This window comes from Heliangelus exortis, chromosome 13 (assembly GCF_036169615.1).
Source record: "Heliangelus exortis chromosome 13, bHelExo1.hap1, whole genome shotgun sequence".
Classification (NCBI taxonomy): Eukaryota; Metazoa; Chordata; class Aves; order Apodiformes; family Trochilidae; genus Heliangelus; species Heliangelus exortis.
In genome coordinates, this window is record NC_092434.1 from 8,929,839 (window position 1) to 8,945,647 (window position 15,809).

Genomic DNA, 15,809 nt, shown 5'->3' on the forward strand with positions numbered 1-15,809 from the left:
AATCCGAACATCTGCCTGGGAGATTAAAACTCAGTTTCTTGCAAAGACAAAAAAACCCAAAGCAAGTAAAAGCAGTTCTTCTCCCTGTTGGAGAAAAACCTGATTAAAAAATAGTAATTCCCTAATTCCCTTTTCAAGCTAGCTCCTTGGTTTGCCATACGCCATATCTGTTGGCCTGGATGGGCTGACAACAAATTCTGCTGCAAGTGCAAAGGTATCATTTATTAGTCCATTTCCATTTTATGGAACCTCACTTACATTAGGATATGGTTTGCAGTGTTCCTGCTTCTGTCACTATCATAGCAGCTGAATCATCACTTCAAGAGAAAGCAAAGCAAACACTCACTCTACTAGGTTAGAAGGTATTATCCCTCTGCATCAAGCTGTATCCTCCCATCCTTCATGGCTACAGATAAATCTGGACAACCAGAGTCTATCCAATTCTCTCAGTGCAAATAAAAATTTCCAAGCCTCTCGAGTAAATCTCTCTCAACATAGAATAACTTGACCTCCACCTTCTACTCAAAAACAGCAGGACAGAGCCCTCCAAAAAGCCTGAGAAGGGGAAATGTCAGCAAAACAAGCACTGCCCTCACTGATGGGAAGGAGCTGCAGTTCAGAAATTATTATTGTTTTAAACTACCTGAAGTGCCACACGCTTGAGAGCTTCATTACCTGGGCTATATGGATACATGCATTTTAAAGGCAGCTATATACAACACTGAGTTACTAATGGAAAGATTTCACATGTACTAAAAAAGTGATGCATCTCCACGGTTTCAGCTACTAGAAAAAGCAGATAATTAAAAACAAAACAAAACAAAACAAAACAAAGCCCACCCAAACAAAAAAAAAACCGAATAAAGTCTACATATTCATGTCAATGTATTGAGCCATGCATTGGTATATACAAGGTCATACAAAGGAGTACAATTTAGACACACTTGAACTTTGTTGTTAAGAGTGACAGTCAGAAACCCATAGACTCTGGGCACATGAAATTTTATTAAAAATTAAGAGATCCAAAGCATGAGCAGAGTATTATGATGCCCAGCATCTTACTCACTTAGTATCACTGTCCAGGAACCAGCAGACATGGCAACCATGAAGCCATCCCTGAACTATATAACTGTACATATTTTACTGTAAAAATTGTATATCTCAATGAATATATACAACATGTAAATAAAAATTAAAAAACAAGAACAAAAGAAAAAATCCAAATAGGAGAACAGAAAAGAAAACCAGGTACAGTTAAGGAATGTTACAGAATCATAAACAAGCTGGAAGGTGTCAGAACTCCGAACAGAAATATAGCTCATGTTTTCATAGCAGTAAGAGAAACCCTATAGGCATTGCTTTTTTCCTTAATCCTACCTATGATCTTGCATTCTTCTTAAAACACTGTAGGTATTCTCTCTTCAGAAATGTTTTAGGGAGGGTTTTTTTCTTAAGATACAGAGCTCTCCTGTTTTAAGCAGTCAAACAAACAAAAAACAGAACTAGCTTACATATTTTGTTTCTCTTCTGTCTACAAAATTCTTCAAGGAGTGCAGAAAAGAATTATTAAAATAACAAGAAATTAACATGTTAGCTGATAACCTTAGTGTGATTAGTAATTCAAATGTGATGCTTTCCACTAAGCAAACAAATGTAACAACCAAACTTTCCTGTTCACATCTGGCATAGTAGCAGTTTCCCTGGTTTTGGGGTTTTTTTTGTTTGGTAGGTTTGGGTTTTGTTTTTTTTTTCTTTCTTTCTTTCTTTCTTGTGGCATCTGTTTGTTTTGTGTTGTTTTTAATTTTACAAAGCTCTGAATACAAGGAGGCAGCTTACATGAAACAGAACTTAGGTGTCTTTGAGGACATTAACATGACCTGAAGGAAGGGCAGACATGGAATAAGGCAGACTTTGTGGTTTCTTCAGGTATTAACATTCCAGGACACTGCAATGCACTTATTTGTGCTCAAAGTGCAGACAGAAATTTCTTCTGCAAAATTAACAGTATATTTGTGACCATCCCCTCCGAGGAATGAGCTAGGGGAGCTGAGAGAATATTGTCTTGCAGACCACTAAAGTTAGGTGCTCACAAAGAGCACCAGACTTGTGTAGCTTGATGCATGGTTATAAACTCCTGCAGTGAGAGGTGTGAACATCTCCATACACTTCAAGCAGTGAATTTTCATTAGACTGGATGGTTAAAGTTTCTAAAAAATAAAACCTTCTCTGTGAAACTTCCACTGAGTTACCAAGTGGATGAGTACACAAAATGAGAAATTATGAAGTTCCACATCTTAAAATAAAATACAGTGCTAGCTGTTCAGGGTTATTCTCAAATATGGCAGTATTCTGAAGTACATATTTCAACTTTAAGAGCCTTACAGTGGTGTTAGTTTAAGACATAAGATGATCAACATTTTATTATAGAAATAAATTTCTGTAACAGAATTAAATACACACTTATTTCTAAGGTCCTTCACATCTGCACAACATTGACCTTAAAATATAATCTCCCTCTCAATTACAATTAACTACTTTACACATAGAATTCTATGCATTTAAAATTACCTGTAGGCAAAAGAAAAATTTAAAAAATAGACTTAAGCAAGTAGGTGCAAACTACTTAGATGCAAACAACCCTGACAGTGTAATAACTACAGTACATGGCCTTCCAAAGGTGGAATGTACCAAAAATGTTTTCAAATGCTAAAAAAACAAGACCCCTTTCGAAACTACATTTCCCATGATGAAATTAATTCTAACCACAAAAGCACTTGGAAAAAACAAAAAAAGGGAGCAGTATTTAGTTTACGTAACTATGACTCTTACTTTTTACAAATTTTGCCACAAGTCCTTCCTGCTATTAATGCCCTTAAGTAGCTTGAATCTTCTGTCTCTGGAATGCAGTATGAAGCCAGTTTGCAACTGAAGAGAAAAAAAGAAAAATCAATCACTTCAATTTAATTCTTTCATGTTACACTTCAGTAAAGCCAAACTCCTATTCCTTGTTCTTTCTAAGGCTCTCCCAAGGGAGTCCTAGTAAAAGAATCAGGGCGTTTAACATAAAAACATCTTTGATACTTTGATGTCAACTTTACTGCCCACTGCAAAAGCCTGCTTGCCTCCACAGCCAGGAGGGTCCTGTGGACAGCCAAGCCCAGGTCCACCAATGCCAAAGTCCACCTCAATTTTAACATGAGTTCAGTTATTAATTTTGGGCAACTTGAAATCCTAAAGCAATAAACAGGCTTCAGAGCACTCAGGTATTTTGCAGAGCAACAGCATTAAGTTCCTTGTCATTTCCTATTTAAGCATCTTAGTTTGTCACTGTGTGTCACAGAGGAATTGAAGCAGAGCTTGCTAGAATGGGGCAGGGGTCCCAGCCAGCACCACAACCATCACACTGGGGACAAGATATCACAGAGTAATGTTCTGTCATTGTGCACCAAGTCACTCCTGTGCAAGCAATGTCAACTTTCTTCCAGGTAAGTAACTTGCTTGCTTTCAGTTAAATTCTAAAACCCAAAAAGGCATCAATTTACATTTCAATATTGTACAATCCACACAGAGCAAAAGAATGAGCAATTTCTATAAGGAGGAAGCTAAAGGATTTTATGTAAGTATTTGTAATCAAAATCAAATTTAAATTCAAGTATGACATCTAAAAAGACAAAAATGTTGTTTCTAGGTTAGTACTCATAGTTACAGTGACTGGTGCCTGCCTCAGGTTCCAACAGAGTTCTCTCTGGTTTCTTTAAGACCACCTGAAAAGCAAAGAAACACAAATTCCCTGAATGCAGAGTAAGTAAATGCACAGAAGACGGAGATGCCTCTAACCTGCAGCAACACATTCTTGCTCTCCAAGCCCCTGACATCACATACTGGCCTACTTCTGCCCCACAGGAGTTTCAGGAATAGCAATGAAGACAAAAACTTGTCCCATTTAGTCTTGTACTGTACTCCCTGTGGGATTAAAGCACACTGGTTTTAAGAGACAAAGTTGAGAGCATAGACATACCACCTGTCATCAAAGTGCACTATCATATAAACAATTAAGTTACAAAATTTACAGGGCCAAACCAAAAATTTTTATTAGCAAACAAGTAAAGATTCATCATCACTGGTATTGATTTCAGAGAGAGGAGTAGAGGACTCTAACATTGGCACTTCCACAGAATGGCAACAAGCTGCATGAATACCCAAAGGCTCCTCCTGGTATGAGTTAGGGCAACGTTGGTTTTGTCCATCCACTTGGACATGAACATTCATAGAGCTGTCTGAATAAGCAGACTCCCACTTTTTTAAGGGTAACCCACATGGCTCTTCACTCAGCGAATGACTTCTACTTAAAGTACTTTCCTCTGGCACAGTCCTCCTGGATGCTGACCCTCCATGGATCGTTTCTGTAACACTTTCAGATAAAGGATCTCTGAAAGCCTTTCCTGAATTCACTTTACTGGCCTGCTTAAGCTCATTGCCAGATGTCTCAGCACCTGAAGACTTATCAGCCTGTTCAGCCTCAGGCTCTGTGTGTGCTGCTGTGCAAGTACTGGGTAAGACATTTGAAGGTGATGGCTCTGTGACTTCAGTCTCTGGCTGCAAGCTGCTACATACAGCTTCTTGTAGGCCGCTGGCTTGGCCATTTGGCTCTAAATTAGGTCCTTCAGGGGAAGGTGGAGGACTCCGAGTAGTCCCATCAGCACGGTTGATGATCCCATCACCCAGAGTAGTCTGTGATGTGCGAGCAGGCGTCAGGAGTGGGATCTGCCCTCTCACCCGAGGTCTGTGGAAGAGTCTGTTCCAGAGCCGCCCCAAGCGCCGCCGTGACGAGCTCCGTCTTGACGAGTGTCGCCTCATCTGCCTCCTCATGGCTGTGCGAATGTTCTGCAGCACAGAAGCCTGCAACACAGACATAACTATGACTTCACATCCAAAACACTTCTGCTAAACCCTGTTCTTTCCACTAATACCTCCACCTGATCAGAATTCTCAGACTTGATTCCTGCACTTCCTTGTTAAATACCGATTTTCCACTGAACTATTTAAGAATACCAAAGGCAGTTCTGCCTGTGGCAAAGACTCCCTTACAGTGTTCTGTTTATGAGTTTAAGCTGTGTCTAGCCAGAAAGATGCTCCACCCATGCAATAGACCACCACTAAAGAAGCAGGCTGCAGATCACCAAGTTCTCTATCAGAAGCAATAGCAGTGGACCCTCAAAAGCTGATGACACCAGCAGAGAACAAGGACCAAAGCAAATTGCTTCTCCCCTTGAGTAACAAAATGCAAGAGCTTTATCACACAAAGAGCCATATCACAGCTGGATGTTTCTGACAGGGCACTGGGGATTTTTGAGAACTCAGCAATGAAATATAAGAATGACTTAATGGCTTCCCAGTGTAATGTACTTAGAAATGAAAAATAATCCCAGAATTTCAAAAAAATACTGCTAGAGACCTTGCTTTCTTATCGCTTTGTGCACATTTACAGTTTTAACTTGAAAAGCCTTTTTTCTATTTACTTTCTGACCTTTCTCTGTCTCTGTTCATTCTATCTTGATGTACAGCAGAACAGCATGTGCTTATCTCACTGCTGTTCCCTAGCAAACACATTTAATGTGTTCAAAACTACCCACAGCACCAAGATGCATAATTGTGGATCTTCAGCTCTAAGGCAAATACACACTTTTTTATATGACTTCCATATAATTAGCATAGCTACTGAAAGAACACAGTTCCAGATTGAATCTAATTTATAGCAGTTGGGATGCTGGTAGGTTTTCTGGTGCTTGTGTGTCCATACTTGTGATGCATTGTACACAGGGAAGTCTTCAACTGGGGGGATAAGTCCTTGTGCAATCAGCTGCCCGTAGGAAGGTGGAGCTTCCCGACGCACAAACTCTGCCTCGAGTCGTGTCATCTGCGTCTCAAATGCTCTGGAAACAGAACCAAGAGGGAAAAGATGGAAGAGAAGTAACAGACAGTTTGTCCTGCCACCCTCACATTAATCTATAAAAGCAGTGTAGAGGACTTATAGCTAGCAGCAAAAACGCAAACTTTCAACTAGGTTCTGTGAAAATCTTACCAGGATACTAAAATGAACAAAAGGAATAAGATTACAGGGCGTAAGTACCAGTGAATCAAATCAGCCAACTCTTCCCTGCAGTCCCAGGTTGGACTCCATGGCAATGCTGCCATTGCAATTGCCCATCTTACCCCAGGAACAGAGGTAACTTGTTCAGCAAGAGCCTAAAGGTTATTTTTGGAAAAGACGAACATTAAGAACTGGAAACAATCACACATCAGGGGCAGCTTCCAGCTGTAGAGAGCTTTGGCTGTCCTGCCAGAATCGAGGCACTGAGGTTAGCAACATAGCACAGCAGCTGTTTTCCAGCTCCTTAATCATGCAGATTTGATCAGGAGGGAACATAAAGCACACTGTGCAGAAAACACAAACCCTGCCAGCAGCACGGCACAGACCTGGCGTGTATGACATGAGATGGGCTTCAGAAAGTCCCTTACAACCCTCTGCCAAAAGGCAGAACCATGCTTGCACAAACATACAAAGGCACAAAAACACGTACACCATGCCTACAGCAAGGCATAAAGGACCAGGGGAAGGGGGTACATCTCACGCTGACGGGAACAGCAGAGGTGAAACTGCCCAGGACAGTACCGACCACTACAGGACGCTGCATTTAGTACACAGAGTACTGGAGTATCGGGGGAGGGACTGGGGGTTATTCAGTTCAGGCTCAGTGAAGATTTCACTGTAACAGTTCAGCATTCAGTTTTTGGCCAAGGGCAAGGGGTTTGTCACATGGGGAGGATAAGGGAGAGGAAACTGCTTGAAGTAGTTTTTTAAGTTAGATGGGGGTTCTGCCAGGCTGCATAATAAATATGTATTTCTCACAGATCACAGAAGAGTTGACATTCCCCTCACAACTTCTGAAATTCTTTACTACTGTGCTCTAAACGTAGCACTATTTAACTGTCACCAATTCCTTGGATTGCTTTCACACTACTTCCCCAATTCTCTGTTTAACAATCAACTTTTTCCCTTTAACAAAAAGGAAAAAAAAAGCAGAATAAAAGGAAGATGCTTACCTGTATTCCCTGGTCCTCAGAGAATATAATTTAAATGCACAACCCAGTGCTATCACCAGCAGCAAGCCACACACGAGACTGCCAATCAGAGCAGCTGTGATGACCTTTCTGGGAACGATCACCAGGCAGTTATGTTCATCACTTCCATCCTGGCAGTCCTCTTGGCCGTCGCAGCGCCAGGTCTCAAAGATGCACAGATTTGTACCACAATGGAAGTTTCCTGGCTGGCAAGTGAAGCAGTTTTTTTCATCCGAGCCATCTGGGCAGTTCTTTTGGTTATTACAGCGGTCAAGTATTGAGTAACAAAGCCCACTGTTTCCCTCACATGGGTATTCATTCTTCTGGCAAGCAGGACAGTTCTCTTCATCCTTGCCATTTGGACAGTGCCACCAGCCATCACAATGCTGCTTATCTGTGAAACACTCCTCATCACTTCCACAAGGGTGTTCCCAAGGAAGGCAATAGCCTTTCACCTGATAGGTTGCATTGAACCCATGGCCAGTGCTCTTGGAATGGGCATGATATGAGACAGTGAGCTGGCCCTTTGATGACTCCACGCTTACCGAGTGCCTGTTGTTGTGGTATGAAAACGTTTGCATTAATTTATCACTTCTCTCCCCGATGCCATCATACACCTTGACATAGTCATTGTAGCCTAACTGCAAATCAAGCTGCAACAGAACATGTCGATTATCTTGTGTGTCCACATACCACGTGCAACGAAGGTCTGATCTGCTGTGATCACCACGGAATAAGTCTGGGGAAGCAAAAGATCCATAAAAATTACCCAGCCTTTTGCCACAGGAAAGATCAGGACAATTATCTTCGTCTGAACCATCACTGCAGTCTTTAACTGAATTACATCTCAGCTCGTTCAACAAGCACTTGGTGGAGTGGGCTGCACTGCACTGGAACATTCCTGAGGGGCAGATGCTGGACGGAGGGTCTGTTGGAGGAAGAGTGCAGTTTCTCTCATCCGAATTATCACCACACTCATCCATGGAATTACACTTCCAAGTACTGGGAATACACTTTCCATTTGCACAATGGAATTCATCTGACTGGCACACAGCCTGACCTATCTTTCCTGTGAAAGAAGGCAAGGAGAAAAAAGTCAGTATCAAAATTTTTGGAACCATCTGATGTCACTTTTTAACATCTACTACCCTGCAGGTCACAAGTCGGGAATACTGTTAAAAAGCTGAGTGGAAATGGTATCAGAGTTAACACACTAAAACTTTACACTCAGCAAGACTGGCCCAAGGCTCCTGTCAACAAAAATTACTACCATCTTCAAGTGTTGCCAGAGAGAGTGTAATTGAAGCCAACAAAACTGTAAGGTTTTACCTCTAATATAAGAAAGGCGAAATCCCTGAGCCTGTCCTGAGCTTGCTGCATCTGAGTGAAAAAATATCCAAACGTGGTCCCTTGCAGAGATGAAAGAGGGAGGTATGGAAGACCCACACACTTTGTACTCCTCTCTCTTGGAAGAGGGGCCAATCATCAACCAGTCTACTGCACACTTCTGAGAGTCTTCCAAATCAAAGTTCTTAAAACTGTTAGGAACAAAAGAAAACAAAAGTTACAAGGAGGTTGTGTACCTGGAACAAGGCCAAACAGAGAAAACATTCTGTAACAGTTGACTTTCTGCACCAAGCAGTGCTGACACGAAGAGATCACATTCAGAGATGATGAAACACCTACAGTACCTTTAGTACCTATAAACAGAGCGCTCAAGATTCCACCAGTTTGGAAAAGCACCCCTCTCACATGCATAAACAGCATGCCAAGTAGCTCCAAGAGCTGGAAGGATTATTCCTCTTTTACTCAGAGTTCTTAAACAAAACTACTTCCTGACATACAGATGAGTAAAAGCAAAATTCCAGAATACACTATACAGAAGGTAGATGAATTTCAACAGTCTTTCCCAATGTCAAAAGCCATGGAACTATGAGATGACAGGGAGACTACAGTCTTAGAAATATAATGATTGGGACCAGTAAAAAGAGCCCTAAGGTGAGACAAAAACCAGCTCTTCAAGATATGGAATAGGCAGGGAGAGGGCAAGAGGAGGACTGCAAGGGGTGGCAATTGAACCTGAAATCTAATGCTGTTGTTTTTTAGTTCAAGGATAAAATTATACCCTTTCTGGAAACACATATAACTTTTTACAGATAAACTTCCAGCCCTTCTGCTAACCCAAGCCCACTGACAATCCAATAGTAGCTTACCTAGTACAAAGAGGTGCCCCAACTTTTTGCAGAACACTGAACACTACCAGATAATGCTCCCCAACCTGTAGCTCAGGAACCACACAGCTTATTTGTTCAGCCTGATGAAACAGATTACATTTGCATCCAGTAATTTGCAATGACAAGAGGACTGCACAGGCAAGAATCCTCACTAGGAAAAGGCACTTTGTTCAGAACACTTAGAAATTAATTTTGGTCCTCTTTCACATAACTCTGATACACAACAAATACCTACACAAAAGCAACCTGACCTAGCTGAAGATGTCCCTGCAGACTGCAAGGGGGCTGGACCAGATGAGCTTTAAAGGCTCAAACTCAAACCATTCTGTGATTCTAGGAAAGGCTGAAAAGCTGCTATGAAATACAGACCTCCTTCCACAAAGAGATTTTTTTCACAAACATAAAAGATGAATTCCTTGAAAAAGATAAACGGGAATACAATTTTCTATTATCACTGTGTATTTACAAAAGGCTCTCAACGCTTGCCAGATCTTGCCACTTGAAGGTGAAAGGGAAAGAGAAGCAACAACGTAACATTCATTTAGGCAGGAGAGACCCAGCCTACACCGTCACAGGTGCCTGGGAGTCTCAAACATCACTGAATAAAGTTTCTCTGAAATATCTGTATTTCGGCTCTGATGTATCTGTTCCAGTTCTGATATTAAGTTTAATATAAAATAGATAACCATGGCAGTTCCCAAATTTTTTCTTCTTAGGGCAAAAGCAAAGTCAAAGAAACTATATTCCACCTCATGCAAACTAATCAATAGACATTTTGAAAAAAAATTTCATGGGTTAAGTTATACAGTCTCCAATGAAAGCCAATTTTTCCCCATTTATATTGATGATTTTTATTTAAGACCAAAAGCATGTTATATACAAACAAGCCATCAACCAACCTCAGCACAAAAAATACTCTTTGGTAATGAAATACAAAACAAGACCCATATACATGCGTGGGTATATAAATGCATAACATTGGGGTTTGCTTTCTAATGCATTTGGAATAACTCAATTTTGTTTAAGAGGTTTCTGCCATACTAATCTGACATTAAATGGCCCACTGATTCATTTTACCTAAGAGTCCTGAACAGTGCATTCAAACTCTGCTACTTCACTTCTTTCATCATCTATAATTAGATCTGGTGCTGCTGCTGTGACAGTCTTCTGGAGAATAATTTAATCCTTCTACCCACAACATACAGCACGGGGACATTTACTTATTCCATTGAATTTTCTCAAACTGGAATGCAAATTTTTCTGTCAAAAGGATTTGCTCAGTGGCTGGGTGACTGACAGTATGCAGTGGAAATATGGGACAGAGTCTTGGGCTCCAGCTGCTTGTAGGACTCACAATCTGGCAAAGTACTGAGTGAAGGCTGTAGGTACAGTTCTTGGAGGAGATCTCAAGTCCTTTATATCCAAAACCCACCACTAACACAGAACATCCCTCAAAGTGCTTTGTCCTGTAGACTGTTCTCAAAACAGCTGTGATCTCAGGAATAGAGGAAATGTGTGTAGAAGATCAAAAAGATCAAAATTATGAGACCGAATTTTGCAAGTTTGGATCCTACTGAAAGATGCTATTCAAAAGCACTAACCCCAGTTATCTTGATTTTGGAATGATTCTTCCACAGCTAATTCCTTTTTAAAACTGCCTTAATTGTATTTAAAAAGAAGTACAAGAAGAGTTTATCAAATATCGGAAGCACTCAAATTCTGAGGATCAGAACAACTCAAAGTGAACCGACAAATGCAGCACTAAATCCGCTTTTATACCTTCCTGCAGAAAAAAGTGAAATAATCTGATATTTTGTCAGTGGTATGATACTGAAACAAGAAGCAGGACCACAGGAGATAACAGAAAATTACAGGATTGCTCATGAATCAGATCTTGCTTGTGAAATTAAGTGAAGGAACAGTAGACTACGATTATATTTTCCTATTAAGTGTTACATATTTGTGTGCTGCTGGAAAGAACTTTGTTAAATCCACTTTTCCTAAATACATACAGACACTGAAAATACGAAAAAAGTGCTACCTGCAAAACTAATGGTTAGCAGAAGAGATTTTTTTTGCCATCTGCACTGAAAGAAATAGTACCAGCCTTAAAGAAAAAATTACTTCCTAAAACCCTCTTAGTAATTTAAGCACAAGCAACTACAGACTAAAGCTCAAAAAAACCCCAACAAAAAACATTCTTAATAACTAGAAAACGGCAAGTATGAGATGATCATGAACAACAATAAAAAAAGGTAAACTGTTGAAGGCCCAGCAGATGTAAAATCTGAACTAAAGTAATTAGTAAATAAACAAAAAAAATACATGTCCAACTTGGCGCTCTAAACTCATTAAAAAATTGGAGAATAAATATTATGGGTAGATCAGTAGAGCAGAATCCCAAAATAAAACAGATTAGCCAATTAAGCAAGAAAAGTTACTTCTATTTGCCAGCCTCTCACGGCAAGCACAGCCTGTGAACAACCGATGACTTAATTGGCTCATTAAAAACTTCTTCCTAACCACTGAAGCACAAGGACCTGGAAGTCAGGAAAACTGTATTCAACTCCAGGCTCCCAAGCACCAGTTAGCTGTGCAACCTTAGGCAAGAGACACAGCAGTTGTTTTTTCAAAAGTCAAGCACATGCAACTGAATGAAATAAATGACTATTTTGAGTTTTTTCCAATTAATGTCAAGTTCTGAAACACTTTGAGTTTGGTAAATAGACTAAGGAACAGTCCCTTTTATTCTTCATACAGTTGAAGACCAGCAAGCCTTTACATGACCAGGCCTCAGTTTTAATCAGAAACCGAAACTCAGATGGTATCTAAAAATTTCTTTTCTCAAAGCCAATGAGATGAATCACTGAAGTGATAACCACTGAAGGTGATACCCTGTCCATCTCAATTCATAAGAGACGGTTCAAGTGGATCACTAAGTAGATCACTTTTCAAATCCCTGCTTGAATCCTGAACATGAAGAATAGTTTACTATTAGTCCCATAAATCCCTATAATAAAATGCAATTCATTCATAATCTGCCCACAGCAGGTTAATTACAACCATCAGGTAACAGCAGCTCCTAAGTGAAAACAATTTCAACCTTTTTCTCCAATATGAGGAAACACACATATACAAGGCCTGCAAAGGATGTCAAGAATACAGCTACTGCATAAAACATCTTTATCTAATTTCACAGGATTTATACATAGCCCTCTGTGAAAACAGCAAAAGAATAGAGAAAAAGGGAGGGAAAAAATGAAGTGGTTTCCAAAACCATAACTGATGGCCTGAATCTAAAGTGACACAACATAGTCCCAGAAAACAGTAGCTATATCTGTATTCCCAGGTCTCAACAGCACCATTCCATCAGGTGCTGTTACTGGTTTCTTACACAAACCTGTAAGAAAGTATTGAAATGGGCACAATTAACAGAGAGGTATAAACACAAAGAACATTCATTTCCTGTTCTTGTGAAGGCTCCCCCAAGGATTTCTAAAAAGTAAACTATAAAGCAAAAGAACAAGCATCAAAATGTGAGGATATGAAGAAAATCAATATACAGACATGAAATGCATATATTAAGACAAAGCATCTAAAGGGCATGGCCACAGGAGCCAGCATCTTACATCCACATGTACATCTGGGCACTGCTCTCCTGAAGGCTAATGAGTGACAGATTTATAAGAAATTACCACCAACTGCAAAGGTTTTACTTTCAATTGCAATTTTATCCTTTAATGACTCCTGCTGTATCTCAGATATATAACATTGCTGTCTTACTGTCAATGAGAATTCAAGATCAAAGAACATGGATTCAGCATAACACAACACAAAGGAGGTGAGTTTTTTTAAAACCTTTCAAACTCCAGATGTTATCACAAGAACTGTGTTTGATTGTCCTAGGAAAATTTTTAAAGCTAGTCTTTTATGCCCTTATCTGCACACTGTTAGGACAAGAAACATACACAACAGTTAAGAGGAAAAAATGTTTGCATTTCAACCCTGTTTTCAGGTTTGCCCTAATCATGCCAGCATAGGCAAGTCCACCACTTCTTTTATATCCTTGGCATTACAAGGGCTATAACCTTCTGAAGAAATCCTCCAGTGTTGTGACATTCTGCATTTCATACACTGGAGTAGTCATTCTGAACACATCTATAGTCAGAAATGTAACACCACAACATTATTCCTTAGGATGTAAACACATAGCTCCCATTGTTCACAGGAGGGCAGGATATGGCAGTGATACAAAACAAACCCATTAAGAAGAAATCTTTCAAATTGTATTGCTATGCACACATCCAAACTGTATACAAATGTTATTACCAGTTTCCTCATCTTACTTTCCTTTGTTTCTTTAGCCTCTGTTACACTCATACTTGCAGAAGAGAATCCTAATTCCAACTGGGAGCACCAAGATGTTTTCATACCATAAATTGCAATATTATTCTCAAAAACCAAGTCCTGTGTCTCATTTGTATGCTTCCCCAGAGTTTCCAACAATCTCTGCTTTGAAACAAATTCCTCAAGTTCAATACAGTTTAATGGGATCTAAAAGCATGTTTCTATTTAGGGATCTCAAATGCTGGCAGGTATCTACTTCCTCACTTTTGATGAGTAGTTCCTATTTTGAACTAGGGATGATGGAGCCCTCCTATTATTCCATCTGTGGCAGATTTGTTTTTAATTGCTGAGCATCTGCAGTTGAAGAGGTTTGCATTCCTTTTAAGCAGCTGAGCAAAGAATGAGCAGATGGTGTCAAATACAACAGTACTAAAAACCAACCAAAAAAAACCTTTCCTAGGTTTGCTTCTTTTTCTTTTTTTCTAAGTAAGAAATTCTTGGTTTGAGAAGGATATTACAATTAGCCCAGACAAACCAAGCACATTCACAGTATGCTGATGATACAGCCTAAACATTCTCAATAAACCCTGTTCTATTTTTTTCTGAATAGTATTTTTACAGAATGAGCAGAAATTGTACTACAAATGCTAGCTATTATTAATTTCTGTTGGAAATAAATTTTAAGCAGACAAGTATGTCTTTTGTTTATGAAGTAACAATAAGCGATTATAATCTCCAACTGTCAGTTAAACAAAGCACCATTTGAAGACATGACAGAAAAAGCTATTTATGCTCTAACAATTTCACGTAACTCACTGACATTGTTCCAAGTTTTACAGCCTTCACCTACTCCTGTTTATAAGCAATGAAGAGGGACTATTTAGTGTGAGTAAATATACCACTGTTTCCTACTTTCTCATCTATCAGAAGTGAATGAAAACTGACACAGATATTGACAAGAATTATACTGAAAGTGGTTTACATCTGTAATAGCAGATATCAGAAGTAGTCTACAGAAACAAGACACAGCGGGACATCTCTAAAAGAAGAGAGGTGTCCAAACTGCAATCATGCTCCCATGTAACCAAATTCAGCTTCGTTATACCATTTGGTAGCTCTGACAAACAGCCTCACATGGGTACATTGGCCAGGAACTCATATTTTGTTTCATTTCAGCAAAAGCAATCCTTCAGTTGCATGGAATACAGAACCATACCTAATTGTTATCATGTCTCCACGATCTCCTTTAATGTACCAGCTGCAGTTCACAGCTGGAGGATAGTTCAATGGCCAAGAAGGACTGTAGATGACTCCTCGTCTCTCTGTGTGCTGTTCCTGTTCTCCTCTGCAAGGAGCTGTTAATAAGGGAGGAAAAAAATATTACTGTTAATGCTTTGCCTAATCAACAACCTACAAGAGCTCTCAAGAGTTTTGAGGACTGCAGACAAAGGAGAGTTACCAGTTTCATCCTCTTAGTGCTTTCTTCCCCGCCCCCATTTTTAATTAAGACACCCACTCGAAGTGTGGGTAAGCAGAACCTGCATTTCAATGCAGGACCAATCAATAACCCTGTATGAATCTACCAAAGGCTACAATCAATATCACTGCATGGATCTGCCAAGAGGATGTAATACAGAAATCCTCCTTACCAGCTTCCCAAAGCCTGGGTACATCACCCAGAAACTCAAGATCCATACTCAGTGTAAAGTAACTAGAATCTCATTTTGTTGTAACATGTCCTTGGACACGTTGTTAATTCTCCTAACCATATGAGAGACCTGAAGCCTTTGCAATGGTTAAAAAAATCCCCAACAAAAAAGAAAAAAAGTAAACCATGTTTACACATGTTTCACTGAACAATACTAAGTACTCTACATTCCTTATGAAATCCCACAGATAGGAGAAATTTTTCAGATAGGGAAAGGAGCAAACGGGGCTAAATTAAACTCAGTATTTTCAAAGCACTTTCAGATCTTCCTATGGAAAACATCAGGGCAATTAAGGCTACATCAAATACTTATAATTTGTAATTAAGCAATTCAAAAATCAAAGTGAAATGTTCCAAGGACAAGTGGGAAAGCTGTTCTGATGGGAAAATGTACTCTC

General features: G+C 39.7%; 1 protein-coding gene across 4 annotated transcripts in view; it reads right to left on the reverse strand.

Moving 5' to 3' along the window:
* Positions 1-986: 986 nt before the first annotated feature.
* The window catches only part of LRP3 (LDL receptor related protein 3), a 39,522-nt gene continuing 24,699 nt past the window's right edge, over positions 987-15,809 (reverse strand). For all 4 annotated transcript variants that reach the window (XM_071756752.1, XM_071756750.1, XM_071756751.1 and 1 more), the window contains 5 exons: positions 14,920-15,058; positions 8,452-8,660; positions 7,105-8,191; positions 5,801-5,933; positions 987-4,899 (listed from right to left, as the gene is read on the reverse strand). In XM_071756752.1, the coding sequence (XP_071612853.1) occupies positions 4,093-4,899; positions 5,801-5,933; positions 7,105-8,191; positions 8,452-8,660; positions 14,920-14,933 (2,250 nt within the window). In that variant the 5' untranslated portion in view covers positions 14,934-15,058 and the 3' untranslated portion in view covers positions 987-4,092. The remainder of the gene's footprint in view (positions 4,900-5,800; positions 5,934-7,104; positions 8,192-8,451; positions 8,661-14,919; positions 15,059-15,809) is intronic.